We start from the raw sequence: 22,492 nt of genomic DNA, 5'->3' as shown, positions 1-22,492 counted from the left end.
GGTCGGGGCGACCCACCCCTGTACAGTAGACCCTACTTCTGTCAGTTCACAAAAGCACAAAAGTGTTAGTGGATGGGGTTCACCATATAACTTCAAATGTCCCTGAACTCTACAAACACGAGCATTTTTATTCATCACACAGAACAAAATACATATAGTTTGTTTTACAAATTTCAAAACCAGACGGAAGGGTTAATGGACTTTTTTGCTTTTCTCTTTCACTTTCCTTACACAGACTTTGCCAATACCTGAAAGAAACACATTCTGTAAAAGGAGGCAAGTGATGTGTATTTATTGTCTGGCAACAGCTGGCACTGAGTGCTCACTGTGTGTCTGTGTTTGCAATTTTATCCTAAAGCATTTAGGAGCTTCTTTCCTTGTGGACAAAACCTTCCTTGAACCAGACAGTGGTCCGCTACAGCCTGGGGTCCTATCCAGCTCCATTCCCTTGCTACCTTATCCTGACTCGGCCTCACATATTGCTCAGTCTCTTCTGCCAAGTCCCATGGTTCTTTATGGATGAATTTATGTCTAGCAAGATTTTGACTCATCCTGTCTACTATGGATTAAAATTTCAGCCTCTTCTCCCAAGTTCCTCTCTCCTTTTTGGTCCTACAATTTAGGGACAAACTTCCTCCTGCCATTCTCCAATATATGCAGGAAGCATGGGCTTTATGGGGGATAGATGTCTTCTGTCTCATTACTGGTATGTCTTGCTGTCCTGAATCCTACCTCCATCAGATTCCATTCTCTTCCGCTCCCCTCATCACTCTCCCTTCATTCCCTGAGAACCAGACATCTCACTCCCTCAAATAAGCAGTACACTGGGATAAAAGGCACACCTACTCCAAGTGTCTGACCTTGGCCACTTGACCTCATTTCCATCAGAGAAGCGGGCCTGCACCCCATCTCAACCAGCTACTCCTGTGGACCTACTTTGCCCAAGGACTTGGGAGCCCTCTTCTAACTGTAGTTATCCCACTTTTGTTCTCCAGCATGGCTTTTTGTAGTCTGTTTTCCCTTATGCGGACATTCCTGTAACCCTTCACCCCATGGTCATTCCTTCTGTCTTCTTATACCTCACCTACCTCAGGTCCTTGCCCACTTCTTTTCTCAACCTAAATTCCATGAGCAGTTAGTTACTCCCCCCAGGTACCTCACTGCCTTTCCAATCTTTGCACAGTCATGCCTGCCTACCCAATCAGAACATAGATGCCACTCGGGTTGAGGTGGACTGGGCATACATGCTCCCACTTTGCTGTTATTTCCCTGGGAATGCACAATTCTAGCAAGTCTTGGCTTCCCTCATTCACCATCCCAGAACTACTCTTCCCTGCCTGATTTACTCTCCCATCCCTACATTTCTGACCTGAGTCCTCTCTCCTTTAAACCCCAATTTCCTCTTCCCCATCAATGCACCCTGTTTCTTTGAAAACCAATAAAAGCAGTTGGAAGAAAACTTCTACACCCTACCAGAAAAACACCCACACTGCCTTCTTTCCCCCACATGTAGATTATAGATGAATTGGTGGCCCTTTTAATAGTCAGCTTAGCCCCTTATCACTCAAGGACATCACTATCAATTTCCTCTCTTACATATTTTCTTTTTAAAATAATTTTCATGTTTTTAGCAAAAATTCCTGATTTTGTCTTTCCTTTTCCACTCTTCATTCCCAGCCCACCTCCTAGGCCGATAATGTAGTTTCTTCATCCACGAAACAGTTGATCTGAGCTTTCCTGAGCTTGTAGGGCATCAGGAGAAAACAACTTGACCAGAGTAGAGCAGACTGGCCTTCAAAGACTTAACATCTAGTTAGTGTTCAGTTGGTTGGGTGATATGCTTTTGTGTCCCTAAGAACCCAGGTTTATCAAGAGGGAAGCCAGGTGACAGGTCTTTGTGTAGCTAGAAGATAGGTTCATTTTAGGGGTGCTTTAGCTGACACTAGACTCAAGTTTTTTGTTCTCATCCTGCCTGGTCACCAGGTGCTTTGCTAGCCTCAGAATTCTGCGGCCTGTGACTGTGGACTTTCCTTTGATTCAAGGGAACAGTTTGTCCTCATGGCTGCAGATACAAGTGTCTGTCCTTTCTTCTGTTCCGCTTTGTAGCTTGATAGGCCTCCCCAGCCTCTGCTAAAGGTGTCCTTTGCCTACTCACCAAGAAGGCATTTTGGCAGGCTGACTGGGTCTTGTCAGCATATGTCTGTTGAACTATGCATGACCACCTCTATTCTATACCATGCACTCTTCTTTTCAGATGCTCCACTTTATTTTCTCTCTCTAGTTTATTACAGATATGCTATTTACTTACCTATTTATTTGTCTGTTTCCACTTCAACCTCTTATGTACCAGAAGTAGGGTTTTAATCTTTTGTGCTCATACATCTTCCTTGGTGCCGAGAAGTGAGAATTTAGCAAATATTTGTTATCTTTGAAAATACCTTCTACAGAAATCTAAGATCTGTATTCTGATTACAGTGGGAGTTCAGGAAAATTTCACAGATAACCTAGTGGAGCACTGACAGGAAATCAAATCACAGTGGCTCTTCTGACAACATAGCTAAGACAGCCCTGAAGGTATAGCTGAGCCCCTATGCTAGCTTGGCCTTCCATACTTTAAGGCCCTGTGTCCTTGGAACCAAATAAACAGAATCATTAATTGGCTTTATATTTTTTTTAAGGTAGGGTCTCACTCTAGTCCAGGCTGACCTAGAATTTACTATGTAGTCTCAAGATGGCCTCACTGATGGCGACCCACCTTCCTCTGCCTCCTGAGTGCTGGAATTAAAGGCATGTGCCACCATGCCCAGCAGCTTAAAAAAAAATTCTATTTCCCACTTATTTATGCCATTGCTTGATAATATATTAATTTATATTCCAACCACTTCTAAGGCCGATTTGAAGTGGCATATGATAAAATACAAGGCATAAAGAAAAATAGCACTAAAATGGAAGGAAAACATATCCTTACAAAGTAATGCAGGGATTTTAGGAGGAAATCTAGTTCTAAGTTTTCTAGATAATAAGGCCAAAAGGGCCAGAGTTTTATTTATTTATTTGTTTTTTTCGAGGTAGGGTCTCACTCTAGTCCAGGATCCAGTCTAGTCAGGGTGGCCTTGAACTCAGGGCCATCCTCCTACCTCTGCCTCCCAAGTGCTGGGATTAAAGTCATGTGCCACCACGCCCAGCTCCAGAGTTCTTTTTTTAAATTAATTTTATGTATAACAGGTTATACTCTTATCCCCTCACTCCTACTCCCGTTTCTCTGAGAGCCCTCCTCAGTGGGATTATGGTATTCACTGTGGGGTGATGAAGGCCTCAGCTTCACTTGTTGACTTCTGGCTGGAGGTTAGGTTGGTCTTTGGCAGACAGAGGTGTACTGGATTAAAAATAGAGCTAATGCTTACTTTGTGCAAGCTGCTATTCCAAGTACTTGTATATCTTAACTCCCAATGGGAAGTTTACTTTAGATTCATCTAATTCTTTATGTAAAGCAAGCAAGATATTGATGAATTGCACACAATCAAGTGATTAAGGAATAATTTATTTTTTGAGTCTACTGGAGTTTACCATATCCAGTATGTCCTCTTACTCCGAAGATTTGAATACTGCTGGGAAAATTGTCTAAGCCCCTTGGAAGAGAGGAGACATTAGTTTCTTTTTTTTTTTTTTAAAGTTTTGTTTATTTTTATTTATTTGAGAGTGACCAATAGAGAAAAAGGGAGGGATGGAGGGAGAGAGAGAGGGAGAGAGAATGAATGGGCACACTACCAGGGCCTCAAGCCACTGTGAACTCCAGATGCATGTGCCACCTTGTGCATCTGGCTTACGCGGGTACTGGGGAATCGAGCCTCAAACCAGAGTCCTTAGGCTTACAAGCAAGCACTTAACTGCTAAGCCATCTCTCTGGCCCCTTCATTGCTTAAATAGGCAGCAAATGATGAAATGTATATGAATACAAAAAACATCTCAAAAAAGAATGATACAACTTTTATTTTCCATGTATTTTATAGATACTTTGCTACATAGTTATGTATCCTTATAAGGTTATAGTTTTTCACTTACATGAAATTTAATCCTATACAATTTCAGATGATATGTTTGGTAGTGTATCTATAATCTTTTAAAAAGTTAAGTTTTTGGAATGTACAGTATATGAGGTAAAATCAAGATTACATTAAAAATTGTTTCCTTCTTTGTACTAATTTTGCAGTAAGGTTCAAATGGCAAGTACACTATTAAATGACATTTACTATCAAAAATAGGAGTTCATTTGAATTACTATGAAAAACATAAGCCACTGTGTGGCACATTTCACCATTTTAGACATTAAACTATATAGAAATCTCTGGGCTCTTACACTCAAACTCATTTGTACTGCCAAGTGTGGCACTTCTAAGAAGTTTCTAGAAAACAATTGTAATCACTGTTGTTTTTGGGAAAAATTCATATTCATATATTCATAAGAGATTAAATAAAATGTAAACATACAGTAATAGTATAGTGACAGATTTTTCTTACCACTTGGAAAGGCCAAGTTTATCTGTTTCTTTTTTAAACAAAGATTAATTTTTTTCCTACAGCACAGATCATTTGACATATAACAGTTACAATACATGCCCATCCTATTATGTGGGAAATTCTTCAAAGATCTTCAAAGCACAAAGCATACGTTTCTTTTTGACTGAAAGAAGTGCTTAGTAATTACTAAAATACAAATTTCAGCAACTAAAAAATTAGTGATTCACTACCTTAAAATTCAAATAATAAATTAAAGAAGCTAGTTATAGGTGTCTTACAGATAACAGATGTGATAGAACAAAATTTTATATAATTTCATTACAGACTATTATTACTGGTAGTCATTGACATGTAGGCAAGATGTACAATGTGATAGTTGACAAAATTCAATCTAATCATCCAATAACTCACAAATGCAAGCTCACAAAACATTAATGAATTATGCAACTGCAAAGTACACTAATGCAACATTAACTACATGCAATCAACAATTTGGAACACTATCCAAACAGACATTAGACATTAAACACTAGTTTTTCAAGAAAGAGAGCAGCTTGACATTTACTGGTGCAAATTAATTTGTCTTCAGATTTGGTACCCCAAACAAAAAAGTTAAGTTTGATTATAAATTCTGATGGCAATGGTAGTAGTTATGAGAGAAGCTGTAAAACTTAAGGGAGTTCTGTAAAGTTAGGTTTACACCAAAGAAATGGAATGAGTGTGTAGTTTTCTGTACTTGACAGTCTCTATATATGTCCCATGTATATGCATATGCCCTTACATATAGTTCTTATACACAGTGGACTATAATTCAAAGGCTCAGAAAACAAAAGCCAAATAAATTTCAAATTCAGAGTTAGTTTTTATGATTAATTCTTAAAAAGTTACTACAAATGTTGTTTTTTCCTCCAGACCTGAATAGGTACTGTTCAGGTAAACAGAATATTTGTGGGCCTGTGCTTTCTTTGATTTTATCTGTGATTTCAAATCTACTTATAATGAAGAACTCCACATTTACCAAAGGCTTCTTTTGTTACTTACAGTCTTTCATCCAGTTTTTGTATGCTAAGCCCCTCCAGTTATCCATCATAACCCCACCAACGAACAATTAAGACAAACGAGGAGGTAGAAATATTGCACTAGATTGCTTTCACAGCATCAGACTTGAACATTTTTATATAGCATGTTAGTATGACTTCTAGTCATTTGGAAATTCTCACTTGCTAATAATCTTTGAAACAAATAGATCTGGTCATCGTTTTTATAGTCATGCTTATTGGTCACAACAATTATAAATGTTGCCTCCAGGGGAGTTTGTTTACAAGAAAGAGTATCAAAAGAGAAAATAAAAGGGGGAAAAAAGGAAAAAAATGTAAGATGTCTCCACATAAGTCCTCCCCAAATTGGTGTTTCTGTGGCTTGCATTCTAATAAAGTATCAGCCTTTATCTAATAAGCACTGAAAATGCCACAAATAATGTGTCTCAATCCTAGTGCTAAATGTCACCATTTTTGTGAAAGCAATACAGACATAATTTTAGTACATGACAAAATAAAATGTAATACACTGTTAAAAATAAACTTGTATTTTCACTTGATTACAAAGTACTGAATAATAAAGGCAATCAAAATGGAAAAGAAAGCAAACAGCACAAGGATGACAGCGGCACACTGCTCATCACTAAGTGTGCGCCGGGTCCGCACGCTGTCCACAGTGTCTCTGTTGGTGCTGGCTGGCAGTTCTGTTCTCTGGGAGATGAAGAGTACCGTGGTGCTGTAGGGACCTACTAGGTCCTGGTGTCCCAAAGGATCTTGGCACTGACGAATGGCACACACACGGAATCGATACTCATAGTTTGGGTGAAGGTTGGAATACCGGAATGAAGAGTCAGGACCTTTGTAAATCTGTTAAGGAAATATTAGAAGAAGGAACTGGGTATGAAGGCAAGATAGAGAATGTTAACAATGCCAAGATCTGGAGTTATTACAGATGTGAAAACTAGTGAATAGTATTAATTTTATCTTTTAAATGACATTTAACAAAATAACCATCCACTAAAGTAACTGCCTGTGGGTTGCAAGTCAGGATGTGAATGAGATCTACACTCATAGCATCCAGGTGAAAGTAAAGGAATGAAGACATGACCCAAAGCAACATGAGGACAAAAAAGGAAATCCATTCCCACACATTCCCTGACTTTATTCAAATATAAGAAACCTTTTCATTTTTTTTTAATGTGAATTCATTCCATGAAAAGAGAGAGACAGGGTAATTTTATTACTGATGAGGGTATTAAAGTTTGCCAAAGTAGTAAATTTCAATACAACCTGAAACATCTTTGAATGAAACTGCAAATAAGGAATGCTTTCTATAGGTAGGTATCCATGGAAAAATCACTTTATAAACTTTGGAAATTAGTCACTTGTAACCACAGACTAGAATCTTCAAACCGAACTCCTCTGGAGTAGGCTAGAGAATATGAATATACTGTGCCCCAGCTCTGTTCCATGACTTCACACTCTAGTACTTAGAGAACTTACCTTAGTACCAACAGACATGATGAGTTAAACTGTATGGTAACCAGTTAAAGTGCTTAGCACAGTGCCCAACATACAATGAATGTCCAAATATGGAAATTACTGTTTTTATTCATCTCATTCGTGATCCTCTCTCTCATTCTAGAAATGAGAAAGCCAAGGCTCACAGTATGGTCTCTTTGAAGTTGACTTCATTCATTTAGCTGATGAACTATAAATTGGATTAACCAATACCTGGGCTTGCATTCTTTAGAATGCTTTTACAAATAGGTTTGTTCCCAAAGAGGCAATGTAATATCTTGCTTCATTGTTTTATGCTGCCAGAATCCAGTATGTACTACACAGCTAATAAAATGCTACCAAATTAGTAAAATTATTGACTTCATGTAAAAAGGTAGGCCTTGAAAATATAAAGGAATTTTTTTTGAAGGAAGCCTTGAGCTGAATCTAAAAAAAAAAAAAAATTCAAATATTATTAGTTCTGAGAATGCAGATTAGTGTTTCAGGAAGTGAGAATGTAGAAATGACCCATGTCTGAGAGATAGTAGAATAATTTCTACATAAAACAATTACATTAGAAATTAATGTAAAATTACAATAAAAGCCAACAGTATGAAATAGAAATACATGAATTTGACTTAGGGGTTCAATGAGGTTATTTTTAGTGTTTTTTCTTTTTTTTTTGAGGTAGGGTCTCACTCTAACCCAGGATGACCTGGGTCTCAGGCTGATAATGAACTCACAGCGATCCTCCTATCTCTTACTCCCAAGTGCTGGGATTAAAGGCATGTGGCCCCATGCCCTCAGTTTGTTTGTTTGTTTGCTTATTTATTTAATGGAAATCGGATATTACTTTAATGGAGGTAGGCCATGAACTCATGATCTTCCTGCCTCAGCTTCTGAGTACTATGACTGCTAGTTTCTGTTTTTAAGCTTTCTTTTCTATTATTTCCAAATGAGTATGTTATGATTGGTGAGAAAAAGTTTTCAGTAAATGCCTTTGATGGTGACAAGTACCAGGTTCAGGCAAAGAGGGGAAAAATAATATATTAATTACAAATTTAGGTATGCTTACTTAATTCAAGAGTCCACTTTAGTAGGTGTTTGATGTTAAAGAGTGTTTGAGGAATTCTGATCATCAAACTCTGTAAGGGGCTGAAGGGAGGTGGGCAGGGCAAGGGCTCTTGCTTTAAAAAGGTTATGAGGCCCTGATTTATTTCTACCAATAACTTGAATAAGAGATGGTAGGTTAAAAAAAAAAGGCAAGATGATAGTGATTGTCCAGGATACTGATGAAGTTAGGAAGAAAGGAGAAATTGGGAAGGAAGATGAATGAAGTTTTCAGTTTTGTGTTTCAGAAATTAGGAGAAAATGCAAGGAAACATCTTATAGGTAGCCAGAGATACAGTACAAAAGACCTGCTAGAGTTAATTTAAGGTTTGTTCAGTTAAGCGTATATGCTATTCAAATAAGTCTGAAGCTTGAGATGAATAGGTTATGTCTTAGAGAAGAATTAAAATGAATAACACCATGTGTACCTCTTCCACATTATATATCTGATAACTTAAATGGAAAAAAATAATTCTAAATCCATATTTTTTGGGCCTCACCTATTGTTTAGATGTTACATATAACTAAAAGAAAATAAGCCTTTCTATTGGCTATGAATCAATAAGTGAAGTGAGGCAAATATCAATACAGATTTACAGTTAAGAGATGACAGTAAGAGATTACTATTTGCACTTAACCATTTTAACAGAAAAAAAAATTAAGCCTATAAACTTTGTGTCTAGTTTTATAGAGGACAAATGTACATGTTTACTATTGATTTTCTATGATTTTTATAGTGAATAATCTGCATAGTTTTATTCATATCAGTTAATGTTAAGACAGTGGCTTTTAGCAACATGTTACTTTTGTACTGAGCATAACTAATTGGATTTGACTCCCAGTATCACAAAAACATCTTTCCTTAAGATATATTATTATACCTTGACCATACAATAATATGTAAGGCATACTGGTATCATAATTTGGTACACATGGTCACATAATGTGATTCTGGTTTAGTTTATGAAAAATTGTAAATAACTTTTGTAGTGAGCAATATATGTAGGCAATAGTAAACATCCTTACATGCAAATAAATGTAGATAAATGATCACAGTTCGTAGCTCTGTTCTTTTCTTATATTGTGCAGAGAGTGTTAAGTGGACTTTGAACTTTAGAGCAGTTATTTTCAAATTTACTGAGCCTAAGAACCACTTGCAACTTAGAACTATGGGTCCCACTTGTAGATGTTCAGTTTTACCAGATCTGTAGATTACTCTAAGGAATACTGTTCTTGAATTTGAGTTCAAATGCTTATGAAAGGAGGATGGTGTATAGGATCCAGTGAGTCACATCTCAATCCCTGTTCTCTACTACCATCATATGCTATGATGGCAGGTACAATACTGTCTGTGACAGGGTTTCTGGAAATGATTAGGCTATGAATCAATAGAGTAAAGACGATGATCCTCATCAAGGTCACCATCCAATGTTTAAACAAAACCAAACAACAAAGGAAGGCAAGTTCATCCTTTTTGCTTGGTTGGGACAATCCATCTTCTGCCTGTAGACATAGGTACTCCTGGTTCTTTGGTTTTTGGATACCCACCACAACTTAAAATAGCCCAGGCTGACAATGAAACTCACTCTGTAGTTCCAGGTTGGCCTGAACTCACAGCAATCCTCCTACCTCTGCCTCCTAGGTGCTGGGATTAAAGGTGTATGCACCACGCCTAGCATGACACTGGTTTTCTGGGCTCCAAGCTTTAGATAGATGACAGACCACAGAACTGAGTAGGTTCCATAACTGAATAAATCAACCCATTAAATATATCTTTTCCTATCTACTTCTATCTATGAATACTATTGGTTCTATTTCTGCACATATCCCTTACAAATGCCTGGTATTACTAAGAGTACCCTGACTTTTGATTAGATGCCAAATCACCCCCAATGCAGCCCATGTACTAAGAGACACTGGCCGCATTCTTAGTGCCAAAGGTAGGCTCTGGTTGGCATCTTTAAAACTGAAGTGCTTTATTTCTTCTAAATGTGAATGAGCAAGTTTCCCACTACTAAATATAGCCACTAAAGACCAAGAAATCAAGTCCTCTGATGCTTTCATTGAGCTGCTAGACCAACAAGGCCTGTTACCTTCAGGATTTGGAGGGGTCACACTTAACATGGTTTTAAGGCACTTCAATTGACTTTCCTGGTAGCTGCTACTAACAGTTGGTTGGTACATTTTGGAAAGTGTCTCTACTGTACATGTCACCTCCTCAGACTTTCTAAAATAACATTTTAAAAAAACTTTTAGTTAGAAAGCTTTAAAAAATGCATACACTTCTGAGAGGACTAAAGAGGTAGTATAAATTTTCATAAGCAGCTTTCCTTCTAACATCTAGTAAAATCATCTATAAAGCATATACATACACACACACACACACATACACACACGAATGTACATAAAAAGAAACAACGAGAAGGCAAGGAAAATGGCACTTCAGAGAAGGGACAGTTCTAGGTGAAGTGCAATCAAGAGAGCGACAGGGCAAGAAGACACCGGGGTGGGGGTGGGGGGCTGGAGAGATGGCTTAGTGGTTAAGGTACCTGCTACAAAGCCAAAGGAACTAGGTTCAATTTCCCAAGTCCCACATGGTGGCTGAAAACCCTGGTGTGCCCATTCTCTCCAGATAAAAGAAATTAAAAAAAAAAAAAAAAAAAAAAGAAGGCACCGAGGGTCTGGCCAAAGCCAATAACTGATGAAAAATAATGAAGAAAGGTAAGAAAGCAAACAAACTAACATGTTTGCAACCATGGCCTGGGGTTATGGGTACTTGCTGCTGCCAGATGAAAACACCCTGAAAAACACGGTATATAGGTCAGACAGGTGGGTCTCACTCAAGCCCAGGCTGACTTAGAATTCATTATGTAGTCTCAGGGTGGCCTTGAACTCATGGCAATCCTCCTACCTCTGCCTCCTGAGTGCTGGGATTAAAGGCATGTGCCACCACACCCTGCTGGTCAGAGGTTTTCATAAGGTCACCTTAAAAACTAACCACCAATTTTTATACAGTATTCTCCTTTAAAATAGTAGCAGTTTCTAGAGAATAGTGACCCATCAATACCTGTCCTCTTCTATTTATTCCCTCTTAAGCTTTACTGACCTTACATATCAGAGTTTCTCCTACCTCAGCCTCCATGTCTGAAGCTTGTATCTTTATTAAGAGTGATTGTTTTCTTATGCAAACAAAATTCTGTAAAATTTCTGCTTGCCTGCTAGAATCTAGAGAATTTTCTTGAAGCTAGAAATGGTAACAAAAAATTCTATACTTCTTGATATTTAATAAATGTATGCTGAATAATAAATAAATTACAAATAAAATATACATTTCAGGACTGGAGAGATAGCTCAGCAGTTAAGGAGCTTGCCTGGAAAGCCTGGCAACCCATTTAAGCCAGATGTACAAAGTGGCACATGGGTATGGAGTTTGTTTGTACTGGCTAGAGGCCCTGGTGTGTCCTTTCTCTCTGCTCTCTTCTCTATCTGTTTGCAAATAAATAATAAATATAATTATTTAAATATAAGTTCCACAAAGAAATGAAACTCTTAAATAGTACTGCAAGTGATGCTAAGAATTTAGATTTTAAGTTCAATTAGAATTAGTACTGCTATTTCATGTAATGAGATAAACTTATTACTACCAAAATGTGTGTGGGGGGGGTCTCAATTTCCTTTAAGTATGCAAGAATTCAGTTATTTTTCTTTAATATTAATTTTGCTTCTTCCTTGAAACTTCATTATCTTTATATTAGATTTAAAATCTAATTATCATGTCAATTTGTAGATGACTTAATAATGAACCATGCTCACAGGAGAAATTTAATCTGTCTTTGGGCCCACTATAATTTTAGTGAAGGCCTTACATTTCTATGTAATTTGAAAGAAAAAAATATGTACATGAAAATCCTATAGTTGCTGGGTAAAATGGCACATGCCTTTAATCCCAGCACTTGGGAGGGAGAGGTAGGAAGATTGCGTTGAGTTAAAAGTCAGCAAGAGACTACACTGTGAATTCCAGGTCAGCCTGGACTAGAGTGAAACCAGGAAAAAAACAAAATAAATACTAAAATTCTATTTTAATAACTAAAAAACCTAAGGCTTGGTCTGGAGAGATGGCTTAGTGGTTAAGGCACATGCCTGCAAAGCCCAGGACCCAAATAAACCAGATGTACAAGTTATCACATGCATCTGGAGTTTGTTTGCAGTGGTTAAAGGCCCTGGTGTGCATATTCTCTCTCTCTCTCTCTCTCTGCCTCTATCACAAAATAAAGAAAGAAATAAATAAAAATAAAAAACCCTAAGGCTAGAATAAAGTGGATGAATGATTTTTTTTTTCTAGTGGGAAACAGAAGATACCATCAAATCTATCCAGTTTATAAACCTATCAAAGGAGGCTAAACACAAAGAGGGAAAGATGAAATGAAACACTTGCAACTGTTGTCTAAGTCATACATATATGTTTGGCTTTTCAAGGTAGGCTCTCGCTCTAGTCCAGGCTGACCTGGAATTCACTATGTAGTCTCAGGCTGGCCTCAAACTCACAATGATACTCCTACCTCAGCCTCCCTAGTGCTGGGATTAAAGGCATGCGCCACCATGCCAGGACAAAGTCATATATTTTTATAACAAACATGGATACCTACTCTACCTGTTATTCATTCTCTAAATCAGGAACTTATTTTTGAAACTTCTGTGTCAGGAAAGTGACCTTTCCTCTAAACTTTCATGACTGTATTTCTATCACTGTAGAAGCCTCCTTATTTGTCTACTACTGTCCAGGTCTAATTTCAAACTGTAAAGACAATGAGCCTGATTATGCCACTTATTCTGGTAAAAGATTCTCCTCTGGCTTTTAATTTCACACAGACTAGAAACTATAGCATAGCTTAAAATGGTCCACATATTCTCCCATCACCTCTACTTCATACTGGCTTCTTTGTCGCTCATTTTCTAAAAGGAGTGACATTTAAGTAAGCCTTTAGGGACTGAAGTGCAGGCCAGGTATTAGTGAGCTTTTATTCTCTAGCTAGTGTCCACCATAACTACCTGACTTCATTAACAATGTTCCTTAGTGATCTCTGTGTCCTACTCATATTGGTCCCTTTGCTTTTCATCAAATTTAATTAACTAGCTGTAGCCACAGGGCTTCTTCTTGGCATGCTCTTTTTCTTGTAGCACTTTCAGAAGGCTCTTTTCCAGTATTCCCATTCCTTTCACTCAATTTAATTTTTTCTCTAAATAACCATAACTTGTGGACATACTATAGATATCAATGGGAAATTTTGTATTTAGCGTATTTCTCCTCCGCCCCAACTCCCACTGGATTCTAAGCTCTGTGGAGGTAGATATTTGTATATGCAGGTAGATATTTGTATTTGGTGTGTTTTTTTCCCCATTGCACTCAAAGCTCTATGGAGGTAGATATTTTTTGTCAGTGCTGTGTAGTGTGATGGCCCGGCACAAAGTTCAATGAATGCTTGTCAAGCAATCTGTTTAAGTGTTCATTTACAAGATTGTGAATTCTGAATTAGTGGAACCATAGCATGCACTGAACAAATGTGTCTGAATTAGAAGGGTGAATACACTCAAATCTTGCAGCAAAAATAAACAGGAGAGGTAAAAAAATATGCATATATAATACTGTATCTTGGCACATACCTGTTTGAATTCTGAATCTTTTCCCACCATAGCTTGAAGACTGTAAATAACTGGATCACCTTTCATTGGCTGTAAATATTCCCATGTAATTTCACAAATGTGGTCATTTACTTTCTCTATTTTTGGGGCTAGAGGGAACAAAAATAATTAAGATCTGTTGCGTTTGTACTTGGCATTAACACACAGATACTTGTTTTGATCAAAATCAACAAGCCTTTAAAATCTAACACATTTAAACATCAGTGCACTTTTGAAACAGGCAAAGAAATTACAAATCATCTTTCTAAAGTTATGAGACACGAAAGTGGATGAGAAAATACAAGAATGATTCAATGAAGCAACTCATTAACATTAGAGAGACAATTCTCAAACAGTCAGGTCTGCTTTACAAACTGTGCCTTTATGTTCCTGAGTAGGACACTGTCCTCGGAGTCTGTTATTATTTCTTGCTGTGTTAAAACTGGCTCCTCCAATATTCACGTAAACAACCAGAATTTATATTTTTCTTTATGCAACAATACTACTGACTCTATTGGAAAAAAATAGCTTATCTATTCATTTCAGTACTTTTTATAGATTATTAGACAGATTAGAGACTTGTTTGAGTATTAGTGTAACAAACAAAATATTCGTAACTCCTAGTATGTAGGTTTGTCTATATGTTTTTATATAACTGTTGGACATATACTGGGTGGTAAATTTTAATAAAAGTAAACAGAGCACTTTATTAAAATACATTTCACTAATTATTAAAAAAAGAACTTTAGGATATATAAATTACCTTTCAAGGCAGCTGGAACAGATTTTGGTGTGGTAAAAATATATTCTTGGGAGAGAGGACCTTCCCCGGCCTCATTACAAGCTTGAATACAGAATTTATAAGATGTTGACTCATTAAGTCTTTGTACTTTATATGTATGACATGGTCCTCTATACAAGGAAACAAGCCTAAAATGGAAACAGTTCTTTGTTAAATAGTCCTTAGAGTATCTTATAAACAGTGTTCTAAAAACTACTAAAAATATCATTGTTATTTAAAAATAATAAATTGTCTCAAAATTAATTTATTGATAAGCTTACAGATTGTAACATTTATTTTCTTGCAAGTGGGGAGAGGGGAGAGATGGAGAGAAAGAGAGAGAGAATGGGCATACCAGGGCCTGTAGCTGCTGCAAATGAAACCCAGATGCATGTGCCATTTTGTGCATCTGGTTTTACGTGGGTACTGGGGAATAGAACTCAGATAAAGCCCACAGTCCAGAAAGCTCTTGCCCATAAGAAGGCAGGAGCAGGGTAAAGACCCTGTTCTAAAACTTAATCCCCAGGTTTGTCACATTGAAGATACCTTTATACTTTTTATCAGATAATGAAAATCTCAGATGTGGTAAATTTCTCAATTTGACTTGGCTTACCAAAAAATCTAATACTAAATTTCATGTCCAACCATCATGATTTTCTTCTCAGGCTTTTGGTACAGCTCTGTTTCTTACTGCTGTCCTTAAATCTGTATATATTTTAAAGGAACCAGAACATTACAATTCTCACTATGAGTTATTTCCAACTAAAAGTCATATTTATATAATTTGTCATCTATAGCATGGACTTGAGTTATGAGATTCTCATTTAATCTTCCTTGCTTTTATCTGGAAAAAAGGGAATTCTTAATTTACCAGAATAATTTTTGCTGGCTTAGTTATTCCCCCCCCCCGCCTGAGATTTGCAAAACAGTATGAAAGAATATGTAATTTCAAGTAATTATCCATAAGCTATTTGTTACATGTTTAAAATTAAACTCATTTTTCCTAGTCTGTTAAATCTGAGAAGCACAGTCAGGTTAGGAATGAAGAATATTTAATGACCTGAAGCAACAGCATTTTCAAGAAGCAGTAACTAGGTAAACCTGGCCTTTCTAATCTCTGAAACACACACACACAAAACTAAAACACAAAGAAAACAAAAAGGAAAACCAGGGTTGGGAAGATAGCTCAGTTGGTAAAGTATTGCCTTGTAAGCATGAAAATGTCAAATTCTAACCCCCAGAACTCTCACATAAAATTTTCATGTGTGGTACTGTGTGTTTGTAATTCCAGCACTGAGGAAGCAGGGACAGGAGACAGGTCCCTGGGGCTTGTGGGCTAGCCAGTCTAGCCTACTTGACAAGCTCCAGGCCAACAAGGGACCCTGCCTCAGAGAAGGAGATGGTGCTGAGGAATGATATCTAAGGTTGCATTTTGGGTTATGTGTACACACAACAACAATAACAACAACAACAACAACAAGACAAACAACAAAAAAAATAATAAAAGAGGAAAAGGAGGCATGGAAAGAAGCAAACAACCAGCCAGGGGTTTAAAAATCAACCACAGTTGAAAAAACACTAAAAATTACAAAACTTACGACCAGCTGTGGTAGTTTGAATGGATGCCCTCAACTGATTCAGGAATTTATTAAAACTTATAAGTGGATCTCCAGCTGTCTGCCTGGAGGAGGTGTCACTGGGGGCGGATCCTAGGGTTCAATCAAAAGGTGTGTTTAGGGATTTCCAATCTAAAAATATGCAAAGTGCTTAACCTTTGCCTGGGGTTCCTGGAGTGTGTTTGCTTATGGTGCTGGTTGTGGTTGCTATTCTTTCTAGGTGGACTTGTGAACGGGGACAACTTCTGCCATTATGGAACTTCTCCTCTGTCTGTAAGCTTCAATAAATTCTTTCCTCCCATAACTGTGCCTGGTCTGGAGGTTCATCCTAGCAACTTGAGACTGCCTACTATACCAGCCATGGTAGCAGTCTGACAGCAACCTATAGCAAATGTTAATAGCTCTGCAAAATCAAAAAGGAAAGTAACCATAGTTATTGACTTAATTTATAAGTAACTTAATTTGTTAATTTCATATGTTAAACTCAGATCATAAGTTCTTAATTTCTTCATTTTTCTTGGCCATATTTATGCCCTACACAAGTTCTCTAGATTCTAAGTTTAAAAATACACAATTGAGTAGTAGTGTATATTTAATAGAATCCTTGTTTCAGGTTAAACCTTCTACTATTCTAAATGTGATGGATAGAATTTAAAAAAGAATTTAATTTAAAAAAGAAATTTAAAAGTTTAAAAAAGAAACAATCTTATAGCTCAAGTGCATGCTATAGATCACAAATTATATGGGTGACCTTCGTCCATTATCCCAAATGTGAATGCTAGTAAGAATGAAAATAATTTACAGAATTAATTCATTCAGTAGTAGTATTATATATTAAGGATAAATGGCTATACCAAAAACCTGTGGAAAGGCAAAAAACTTCTTAGAAATGAGGATATAAATAATACATAAAATTCTTCTATGAAATAAAGCAGATAACATTTAAAGACACACATACTGATTAATACTGCTCCGTATAGTTTTCTAAAAGGTGATATACAGGGGCTGAGATGGCTCAGTGATTAAACATGCTTACTTCTAAAGATTATATACTACATGGATTTAATTATTTAAAATGTATATTTTTATTTTAGTTTTTTTTTTAAGATCTTTATTTATTTATTTGAGAGTGACAGAGAGAGAAAGAGGCAGATAGAGAGCGAGAGAGAAAATGGGCGCACCAGGGCTTCCAGCCACTGCAAACGATCTCCAGACGCATACGCCCCCTTGTGCATCTGGCTAATGTGGGTCCTAGGGAATTGAGCCTTGGACCGGGGTCCTCAGGCTTCACAGGCAAGCGCTTAACCAGTACGCCATCTCTCCAGCCCCCAAAATGCATATTTTTAAAATGTATATTTATATAAGCACCATGAATACTCCAATACTGAATATGTGTTTAAGTTCTAATACTGATACAAAAACCAAAGTAAAACTTAGGAAGTAACCAAAACTCTTGAAATATTAGAAGATTAACTATAGAGGATAAATAGCATTATTTATGTGGATATAATGAATAAACATCCCCAAAGTGGTATTTAAGTAATTGTTCAAATGCTTAAAATAACACATTATAATTAAAATGCATGTAGGAATTAGTGTGAGGAAAGAATGCAACCATTCATTGAATGTGCAAGCTCTGTATCTAGAGTGTCCAGGATCCCAGAGGCAAATCACAACCGTTTTCTGTAAAACTGTGTCCAGCTAGAAATAAATACTGAAGAGTTATTTGACTAGAGTTCATGAAGACAGAGAGCAGTGTACTTAATTTTTTCCCCTGGAATTTCCATAAAATTATAAACATGGGGCTGGAGAGACAGCTTAGTGCTTAAGTGCTTGCCTGTGAAGCCTAAGGACCCCGGTTCGAGGCTCGATTCCCCAGGACCCACGTTAGCCAGATGCACAAGGGGACACATGCGTCTAGAGTTCGTTTGCAGTGGCTGAAGCCTAGGCGCACCCAATCTCTGTCTCTCTCTCTCTCTCTCTATCTGCCTCTTTCACTCTCAAATAAATAAATAAAAAAAATTATAAACAGGAAATCTATATTGAGCCTTCTGATACTTTAAAAATACTCTCTTAAAAACTATTTGTTAAACTATTTCTTATTATAGTGATTATTCTGTTTAGGCAAAACTATTTCCTTCTATAGTTTATGAACAGTTTACATGCAAAAAAAAAAACCTAAAAAATTACATATGTAAAAAAGCAAGTAAAAAACCCACCTTCCATTCCTATCTTCCATCTGAAGGTGGTACTGAATAGAATCTGTTGACAGTGTCTTTGGCATTCCTTCACCCCATTTCAACTTAAGGTTCTGGTGGTTAAAGGCAACACATTCCAGACGAGGTGGATCAGGAGGGAGGGGCTTAGTTTTTAATTTTATCATATGGCTGAAAGGGCCAGCTCCAAGGCTATTCAAAGCTTGAATTCGTATTCTAAGTGTCACATTAGAAACAAAATGAAACAAGTTTAACTTATTATTATTTTATTTAAAGCATTTATTTCTTATAGGCACAATTTAATAGTTTTTGGGATATACCTGTATGTTGTATCTGGTTGCAAATTGTTTATAATATAGCTTGTAATCTTTCCCACTGTCAAGGGCTGCTTATCTCCAAGGTCTATGCTGTAGGCAAGGATTTCTGAACCATGATCATAAGGCTCTTCCCAGCTTATTGCAAGGCATGTAGAAGGTGAATAATGGAGATTTTCTATATCATAATCATTTATTTCTTGAAGACAAGTCACAATGGCAGGAACTGATGGAGGAGTCACACAGGCTACTACCTCACTGAAAGGACCTGCACCCACAAGACTCAGAGCCTACAAATGAACAAAGCCTCTAAGTTAACAAAGATGTGATCATGAAAATTCTCCACACACAGAAAATTCTGGACAAAGTACAAGCTAAGGCACTGATCACCTTTACCTGTACTCGGCAGTAATAGGTAGTTGCTGGAGAAAGTCCTTTTAATTCATAGCTGAGGCCAGGCCCACAGTAACATATCTGCATACTTCCTTCAATTCCTCCCCATTCCAATCGATACTCAGTGACATCAGTTCCATTACTCAAAGGAATCTAGAAGTTAAGGAAAGGATAAAGTTCTTAGTTTGATATTAAACTAAATAGCTTTGGGCAAAAATATTCTTTCCCTGAGCAGGTTAAAAACTAGATTGCGGGGCTGGAGAGATGACTTAGCGGGTAATGCATTTGCCTGCAAAGCCAGGGGATCCTGGTTCGACTCTCCAGGACCCGTGTAAGCCAGATGCACAAAGGGTGCATGCGTCTGGAGTTTCTTTGCAGTGGCTAGAGGCCCTGGTGTATCCATTTTCTCTATGCTTCTTTCTTCCTCTCAAATAAATAAATAAAAATATATTTTAAAAAACTAGATTACTTTTATATTACTTTAAACATGCAAGCATGATTAACAACACATACTTTTACATTTTTATTCAATAAAACCATCTGAATACACAAAAATATAAATGGTCCAAATGAGAAGGCAAAATAAAACTAAGTCACTTTATAAAGAGTATTTTAGGTAATTAGACTTCAAAATAATTCTAATATTAAATACTAAACCAACTAGGATATTTCCCTCATTATATTTCAAAGGAAATTGAAAATATAGTTCTCATTACTATTACAGACAAAGCCTTTGATAAAAGCATAAAGCGTACCACAGACAAAAGTACAAATCCCTGAAAGGCAAATGTGTCATATTCAAATACTTCAAAGAGGAAACAAGTTTCCTTTTATCACATGAATTTAGGACTTAGCCCTTATATAGTAATTTATGGAGCAAAAATGAAAAGTACCTGTGTTGTTTTATAGAAACGATTCTAATCACCTAGGAAAGTAATGTAATTAATGGAAATTATAATACCTCCCAATTCACTTGTACACAAGTTGCAGATCTGCACGTCACTTGAGGGGGCTTGCATTGATCTGGTGGTCCAGGGGCTGTAGTAATGTCATATTTTTCTGAAAATGGCCCAAACTAGAAAAACAAGCAAAACCAGCATTTTCCTTTTTTACCCTTAAATGTTCACTGATTGCATAGAGAATTCCATATTTAATAATTAAGTGTATCTTTCTCATCCTTCAAATTTAATTTGGTCATAATTTTATAAGCATTCATAGAAAATGGAAGATTTGGTAACTATGGAAGAAGAGGGGAAAATTTAAGATTCATTTATTATACTTTCTTCTTATACTCCTTTATCTCCTCCATGAACTGGTTTTTATAAGAAGAGTGGAACATTAGAGAATTAAGTAGGTGAAACAAGAAATTTTGTAAGGAATGAAGAAACAAATAGCAGTTATGGGAGATGATAGACATAAATTATAATGTAAATATGGAGTAGCTCTGGAGGAGTCAATATGAATATTCACTAAAAATATAGGAAACTGTATTTAAAGTCATTCTAAAATACTATCAGAAATTTTAAAATGTAAGTGAAGGCATCAGTATAAGATGTAATCACAATGTAATGCAGCTGTCTGAGGCTAAGATGATGCCTTCACATGGAAAAGAATAATTTATGTAAGGACTGCTCACAATGTGCACACATTTGCCACAGAAGAAATTTAAAATAAAGCCGGGCGTGGTGGCGCACGCCTTTAATCCTAGCACTTGGGAGGCAGAGGTAGGAGGATCGCTGTGAGTTCGAGGCCACCCTGAGATACCATAGTGAATTCCAGGTCAGCCTGGGCTAGAGTGAGACCCTACCTTGAAAAACCAAAAAAAATAAATAAAATAAAATAAAAAAATAAAATAAATTCACAGGCATATCTTTAAACCCAATTGTGGATAAGATATGAAATAAAGTGTAGTTCACAAAAACCTGAAGTAGATTTCATGATTGACTGGCCCCTGAGTCCTTGTGGTAGTTTGAATGGATGGCCCCAATATATTAAGTTTGTAATTTAGATCTATAGCCATTTGGATGGAGAAGGTGTCACTGTGGGTGTGAGTGTGAGTGTTGGTGGATTTGGAATTCCAGTCTATGGGTATGTCTGAGCTTTGCCTGGAGTTCCTAAGTGTGTTTGCTTGTGGTGTTAGAGGTGGCTTTTGTTTTTTGGTTTCTCTTTCTCTCTGTTTGGTCCTGTGAAAGAGAGACACCTTTTTTTTTTTTCCCACTATGGAACTTTCCCTGGATCTGTAAGCTTCAACTAATTTTCCTTCCTCCCGTAAACTGTGTCTGGTCTGGGGGCTCATCCCAGCAACCTGAGGCTGTCTACTATAGAAGGGGGGTTAAAGAATGAATCTGGCCATGTGGATTTTGGTCTTTTGGAACTTGTGAGCTGAAGGAATGGGAAACTTGGTTCTTGCAACTGAAGATGCCTTCTTGAGCGATAAGCCAAGTATTATAAACTATTCGGATGAGAGTTTGAAAGTGCTATTGGCATACAGAACTGTATTTAGAGGCTTGACTTATGAACTTTGTAAAGGGAAAGGAAGACTGCAGTAAACCTTGTTGGAACAGGGCTACTGGCATGAGGGCTGGCTGTATTCTGCTACCCATGCCAACAGTCTGATCAAGGTTAAATTTGTAATGGACTGATACGCTTGGCTAAAGATATGGGCCTGAGTGATTTAAGGTTTTAAGCTGCTATTCTTAAATACATTAGCAATCTTAAGGAAGTTGGCCCAACTGCTTTCCATTAAAACAATGAAAGGGATGCCAGAGGAAAGACTATGATAGATATACAAACTCTTCTGCAAAAGAGTTGAATGGAAAAAGAACCTGATCTTCAAGGTTACAGTTAATTTTGTCTCTGCATTAAGAATATGGCTGTGTCCTGCACATCTGGCATTGACTTTGAAACCATAACAAATGCATGGAGTGGTCATGAAATGCACACATGGTTCCAGGAGCTGCTGCAGAGATGTGGCATGAGGCAGGACATGATAATTCTGATAGGCTGGCAAAGCCATGGAAAATGATCCGTGGTTTGCATGGAGTCCTGGAGATGTTTTGGCTATACCAGGGCTGTACAAGGGTTACTGTGGAGGCTGTTGGCTTGGCATGGAAGTTTTCCCTGGCTATTCAGCCAGCTGGAGGGGTGGAATTAGAAAATCCAGACTGTCAGTCACTGGTTATGATACTGGACTTAAACTGCTGATGTTTGCCTGATGATTGTTGAGTTTACATTGTTCCAGTATCTCTTTGCTATGCCTATAGCAGTTGAAAATGTTTACTCTGTGCTGTTGTATGTTAAAAGTATATAACTTGTTTTGATTTTATAG

General features: G+C 37.1%; 1 protein-coding gene across 3 annotated transcripts in view; it reads right to left on the bottom strand.

Annotated features, from left to right (window-relative positions):
• Positions 1-3,964: 3,964 nt before the first annotated feature.
• Fndc3a (fibronectin type III domain containing 3A) overlaps positions 3,965-22,492 on the bottom strand; it is a 216,176-nt gene continuing 197,648 nt past the window's right edge. For all 3 annotated transcript variants that reach the window (XM_004665882.3, XM_045145063.1, XM_004665883.2), the window contains 7 exons: positions 20,126-20,239; positions 19,168-19,317; positions 18,778-19,061; positions 18,461-18,673; positions 14,608-14,774; positions 13,827-13,954; positions 3,965-6,422 (listed from right to left, as the gene is read on the bottom strand). In XM_004665882.3, coding sequence (XP_004665939.1) covers positions 6,108-6,422; positions 13,827-13,954; positions 14,608-14,774; positions 18,461-18,673; positions 18,778-19,061; positions 19,168-19,317; positions 20,126-20,239 — 1,371 coding nt within the window. In that variant the 3' untranslated portion in view covers positions 3,965-6,107. The remainder of the gene's footprint in view (positions 6,423-13,826; positions 13,955-14,607; positions 14,775-18,460; positions 18,674-18,777; positions 19,062-19,167; positions 19,318-20,125; positions 20,240-22,492) is intronic.

Source organism: Jaculus jaculus, chromosome 3 (genome assembly GCF_020740685.1).
Source record: "Jaculus jaculus isolate mJacJac1 chromosome 3, mJacJac1.mat.Y.cur, whole genome shotgun sequence".
Classification (NCBI taxonomy): domain Eukaryota; kingdom Metazoa; phylum Chordata; class Mammalia; order Rodentia; family Dipodidae; genus Jaculus; species Jaculus jaculus.
This window is presented reverse-complemented; position numbering and strand designations above follow the sequence as displayed.